This window comes from Frankliniella occidentalis, unplaced genomic scaffold, assembly GCF_000697945.3.
Source record: "Frankliniella occidentalis isolate FOCC.00 unplaced genomic scaffold, Focc_3.1 Scaffold172, whole genome shotgun sequence".
Taxonomy (NCBI): domain Eukaryota; kingdom Metazoa; phylum Arthropoda; class Insecta; order Thysanoptera; family Thripidae; genus Frankliniella; species Frankliniella occidentalis.
The window spans coordinates 361765-367765 of NW_026267298.1; the positions used below are offsets into that span (position 1 = coordinate 361765).

General features: G+C 37.2%; 1 protein-coding gene across 1 annotated transcript in view; it reads right to left on the bottom strand.

Annotated features, from left to right (window-relative positions):
* Positions 1-4505, bottom strand: part of LOC113213915 (uncharacterized) — a 14509-nt gene extending 10004 nt beyond the window's left edge. Inside the window, exons 1-5 of the mRNA XM_052271782.1 lie at positions 4496-4505; positions 2474-2954; positions 1554-2395; positions 1112-1457; positions 56-1005 (exon numbers count right to left, since the gene is read on the bottom strand). Of these exons, the coding sequence (XP_052127742.1) occupies positions 56-1005; positions 1112-1457; positions 1554-2395; positions 2474-2954; positions 4496-4505 (2629 nt within the window). The remainder of the gene's footprint in view (positions 1-55; positions 1006-1111; positions 1458-1553; positions 2396-2473; positions 2955-4495) is intronic.
* Between the last annotated feature and the right edge of the window lie 1496 nt (positions 4506-6001).

Sequence of the window (6001 nt, forward strand, 5' to 3'; positions counted from 1 at the left end):
TAACAACATAAAATCAAAAATTACAAAATAATATAAAAACTGTATAGATCTATACCTTTTAATTTTAACTTCTCAATTGCAGCAAGCTTTTCTTTATAAATTGTGGGATTCAAATGGAATAGTGGACAGTCTTCAATGGCTCCTTCATATGCAATGCATAGATAAGAAAGATTCTTTACTCTTGACAATGCAACGTAAAATTCACCAGCAGCCATTTCCTTTGCCAATGCGTGAAATACAACTTTTGGCAAAGTCAGTCCTTCAGATTTATAAATTGTGACTGCATAAGCCAAAATAACAGGGAACATGTTTCTTGAACATAATATGTTCTTGGCATACCATGAATTTGTGTAACGAATGAAAGGTATACCACCATTATCCATAACTGGACCGTAATAGGAATCAAACTTGATAATAAGAGCAAATGGTGATTCGTCATCTTCAGATTTGTACACTATATCAATCAATGTTCCGATAGATCCATTAACAAGACCTCCGTCCACCCACAGGTTTTTCTTCAGCATAACTCTGCAGCCAATAGATAAGAAAAGAATCTGCGGAAGTCCAAGGGCTTTATCGGAACTGCAAGCTTTAGCATGACGGGAATTATTTTCAGCATCAATTCGAAGTACTGGCCGATTTTCTTTCACAAGTTTCGTCAGATTATACAGATCAACATCTTTCTTCTTTGAAAAAAGATGTACAGCATCAACAAATTCAGGTAAGTTTTCAATTTCAGATGGAGTCTTGATTCTTGACTTCAAAACAAGCTTATCTTCTTCTGTAACTATTCTATTACTTATATGCTCCAGACATAGAAGAAAATGCATGTCTTTTTGACGAAGCTGTGATGACAAGAAAAAGACCATGTCTATTTCCTTGTATAGCAAAGAACCAGCGACAACAGAATCCCTTGCATAAGTTAGTTCATCTTTAAACCATGGTGTATCACCAACAGGAGGAAGTTGAAGTTGAAGAATGTTTCCAAGGAACCAAATAAAAAGGCTCCAATGATTCAATAAGTTGGCAGAGTCGTTTATGTAGCACATAAATCAGTTTACACCCAACCATGCTATACTCTTCGATGAAAACAAATTTAACTATGTCCTACTTCTCTCTCCATTTAAACAATGTTTCTCCCTTCAGATCTGGAATATTTCCAATGTCTTGCCAATTCAACCGAACAGCACTATGAATTGTCTGACCATTGACATGGAGAGCGGAAGAACCTGTAGGAGCCATTACCCAAGCTGATCCAGATCCAATTTTAGAATCTACTGATTGAACCATTGACTGTAGCAAAACAGATTTTCCGCTTCCAGCAAAGCCTTCACAGACACATACATGTGGAACTTTATAAGTTGTAGGAGACTTATCAAGGATGGAATCAATTTGTCTTGAAAGAATATTCATTACATTTTTTTTGTCTGGACTAAGATTTGGAATAGAAAGATTTGCTGTAAGTACAAAAAATAAAATATCAATACATATTAAATAAAAGAGAGTAGACAATATATGAAACTTATAAGTATATAACTGTATTTGTGACTGACCTATTGGTATCTGGAAAGTTTTCCTTGATTCAGAAACAAAATTAGTCAATATATCAGCATAATTAATGTCACAGGTATTATTAGACCATGGATATGTAATGTCAAGGGGTCGCTTTCCAAGTTCATAAGCTGAATCTTCGCTTTGCCCACTAAGGCTACAAATTGACATCCAGTCATCATGTTTAAGACTGTCAATATCTTCAGTTTCTTCTTCATCAGACAATTCATCATGAACAATAGAAATGGGATTAGGAAACATGTCAATACTTAGTCCATTTACTGAACATGTTTTTTCCCAACTTTCTTCTACAAGTAGATTTTCTATATTTCTCCAAGGGATATTGAGAAGAGCGTTCTGCCTCCATATCTCTTCTGCTATGGTAGAAGAATTTTTTTGTTGAAATCTTGGAATGATTCGTACAATACGCTCTTTTGTGTATTTCTTGAAAGACTTCACATCAAACCACTTCATTACATTGAGCAAAGTCATTCTCTCATATTTTCCAGGTCTTCTAGCATAAGAGTCAAGAGGATCTGTAAATTCCTGAAACTGAGATGGTTCTGTTGCTGACAAAACTGATATATCAGCTTTTGCTTGCCAATCATTAGCTGATAAATTCAAAACAACAAATGTTCTTGAACATTGATAAAGTTTATGTCCTTTTAAAAGGTGCATGACTTCTTGAAATGAATAGTCACGATCTGCCGCAAGATTCATAAACAGTTTCTGTATAACATTTTTAACTGTTTGTCCAGCATCACTATTGAATACAATCATTTCTAAGATGGTGAGTAACTCAGCTGATTTTATTTCACCTTTGGTTGCATATTTTGCAATATATCTATGAATTAAAGTGAAAAGAATTAGTATTCAAAAAAAGACTTCACTTATCGATTAGATCAAGATCTATGAATATTACCTGACAAATCCATTATATGATAATATTGCTGTAAAATCATGATTAGACCTTATAACTCTGATAGTCCATCCATTAAATTTGTTGGTATTGGGATCATAACGTTTCGGATAAAATTCATAATGGCCACGGTCATATTTTTCAATGGTACTTGAATCTCGTAATTTGTGAGGAAAGTGATGACGACACTGAATACCTGCTTTAGATTTAGAATCCTTTTTTTGCATCTTCATACAATGGATTGAACACTTGTGTTTCTGAACGGTATTTACAAGAGAAGCTAAATCTTGAATTTCATCTTCAACTTGGCTAATCTTCAAACGACATGGATGACTTGCAGTGACAACATAGTTGCAATCTGGATTCCATGCACTGATCAAGCTACTGAAGTAAGAAATCACGTTCTCTCTTTCTGAATCAGTCATTTTATCCAAATTGGTCACATTTGGAGCTCCTGATAGCCACAAGACTCCATGAACATGGGCTACAGAAAAGATACAATAAATGTGAGATATTTTGAAATTTATATTGGAAAACAACTATTAGATGCTTATAAACGAGGCGGCTCCGATTGTCCGAAGCCCGATTGTCCGAACCTAATATATCTATATAAGTAAATAAAATAAGTAAAGTAGTTAAATTACATTATGCTATTTCATTTAGTGGCAGTAATTGAAATAAGAGCTATAACAGGTACAGATACCATCAGGAGGGCAAACGAGGTGGCTAACTGCAGTTCCGGGCCTGGAAAAGGGTAAGTGAAATAACTTACGCTATTTCACTAACTTAAGTAAATTAACTTATATTTGAATAAGTCTCGCGCCGTTCGCGCGGTTCGCGCCACGCCGTCGAGCGGCTGTGGAGCGCCACGACTCCCGGATCTGTTCGGCTCAGCTCGGCCGGCTCGGCCCGGGTTCGGGGACTCTCGACTCAGTCCTGCGATACATCGATACTCTCTCTATCTAGTTGTTTACATTGACACACCATTGGCAGTGATTCGTCTGCTTCACACACAAACAATTTGCAAGTTTCGTAAACGACTGCTACAATAGTTGTGCCGATTCACCTCACGATGAAGTGAAATCACATGCATTTCTATAAAACATTCTAAAAGCATCAGAAGCACTGAGTTTATTGTGTTGTCGGTTATTTTGCTTTAAATGTGTGAACCTGCAGAACCATAACAGAGCGCGTCCTAACCTCCCAAGTGCTCTTGTATGATTTGAAGGTGGAGTCAGTCGTTCAGTGAGTGTGCGGAGCAGGATAAAATGATGGTATGTTTTCAGTTGTTGATGAATGTTAAGTCTGTATTATGTTCCCAATAGTTATCTGTGTTCTGTAGTTTCAGGTGTAAGGCAGCCAACATCAATAAGCGCAGTGATGAAGAAGAGGATTCTTGATTAGAGTTAACGTGTAAAGAGAAGTGTTGTATTGTCCACGTCCACTTGTATTGAGCAGCATATAATAAGCATATAATAAGAAGAACTTCCTGGTATGAATCCTTTCTATTATGAGTCTCGTGTTGATTTGTGTCCAGATGAAATATCTTAATATCTCACAATATTCGTCTGTGATTTCAGGCCTTGTGGGGGCGCCTTTTGTGTTCTGTGTGTTGCCTCACGTGTCCACTCCCTACAAATTGGAGCACCAAGAGCTCAGTGTTTTGTCGAGAATGATAGCTATGCTCATGACCTGACTCTGGAAAGGGGCAATCTGGAACAGAGGTGAGGATAATAATTGGAACAGTTTCTCCTGTGAAATTACTGGAGTGCAATTAGGATGTATGGCTTCATATCAGTAATTCAAGTTGGTTTCATTGCAGGCAACGGCTCTTGGCAGTGCCTGAGGGAGACCACAACAATACCAAGTCTGTGGGTTTAATGCACGATCATTTTTTGTTCTTTGTATGATTGCTGAAATGGTCCATTCCTGTCACTGGTTCAGGAACAAGTGTAGTGATGGTCTGGAGGCAAGTGTTTGTTTTCCCGTGACTAAATAGTATTTAACTCTGATTTGCTCACCAACCTAATGCCATGTTCATTGCAGCCAGCTCCCTTCAAAACATTGGGCAGTTCTTCAGTTGAGAGTTGCCAGCCTCAGACCACAGGCTCTCACCGTAACCCCAAATTTCACTGTTCTGGCTGTCCCTCGTGAGAGGGGGGGGAATCCATCTGGAATGGCTATCAGGTAAGTTTCCATGCCAAATCTTTATTGTTTTACTGTGTTTACCTAGGCCTTTGTTTTGTTCCTAATACAGTTGTACTGCTTGTTTAGGTATGGCTTGGATGGAACTCCTCATGTGGAAGGTTTATCTTGACTGCTGTCACAATGATGTTTACTGAAAGTGTGGCATGTATGTAGACATGCGGTGGTTTTGACACATTAACTACTGTGCTACTAGTGGCCTTTTGAGGATGAACTGAATGAATACTAGTATTATAAGTGTGAAGGTGTTAATGCTGAGTCTTTCCCCATCCTGGCCCTCTCATCTCTTCTTGTTTGGTAACTAATGTCGTTACTTTGGGATTACAGGTGTCACTTTGCGGAGCTGTCAGATGCTGTGAGTTGTAGAAACGCAGGAACTCTTTATCTTGGTGTTTCTTAGTGAACTTAATGTGAGAAGAATATTTTCAAGTGCAGGTGAGAATTAAGTCTCGATTATACCAATTGAATAATTTTTTTTTCCCCCATTTTTTGATGTTGTCTTTTGCTAACAAATTGTTGCAATATCTTATTTCAGATTGTCACCAACTGTAAACTCTTAAGCTTCGAAAGACTACATCATTCTTTTCACCATTTTTCATTATCTATCGAGTCTTAGCATTTTTGCGGCATGAGGTGTGATTTCTTGTTGGTAGGAGCCAACTTGTAGCAAGTGGAACACATGTGATTCTGTTAGCTTAATTTTTTGATTTGTTGTTCGGTCTTGGTTTTATCTGAGAAATAGTTTCTCAAGCTTTGTACAATTTATTTTTCCTGTAAGCAGCCATATGCATAAATACTCAGATGCTATTGTTTTCTTGTTTAACTCTTCAAAACATTTCTCTCAGCTGAGTTTGATCATAAATTCTGGATGTAGAAAATAAAATGTGTTTACTACAACTCAAGTATAATTTATCATGTCTTAGTCCTTCCTCAGCCTTGTGCTTTCATAAAGTTCAGCTATATTTGCAGAGTCCTTTGATTCTTTATTTCAATGAAACCACCTAGGTCAAAAAAACCTAAAATATCAAGACCAATTAATTTATTTCCAGTCATACAAATTTACTCTCTTCTCCAAAGCAGCAAATGAATGGATTTGGTGAGCAGAATAAAATGGTGTGAGGCAGCCGACAGAAAACGGTGATGAGTTTCAGGACCCCCACAGCGTTCAAATGGCCTTGAATAAAGTATGCACATTTCATTCCCATAGCTAAGGGTCTGTTTCATCACTCCCCATTTTGTAGTTGGAAGTGCTATTGTCATGGAAGTAGTTTTATTTTTAATGTGATAACTACTTTAAAATCTGAAGTCCTCAGTAATAGTTGATTT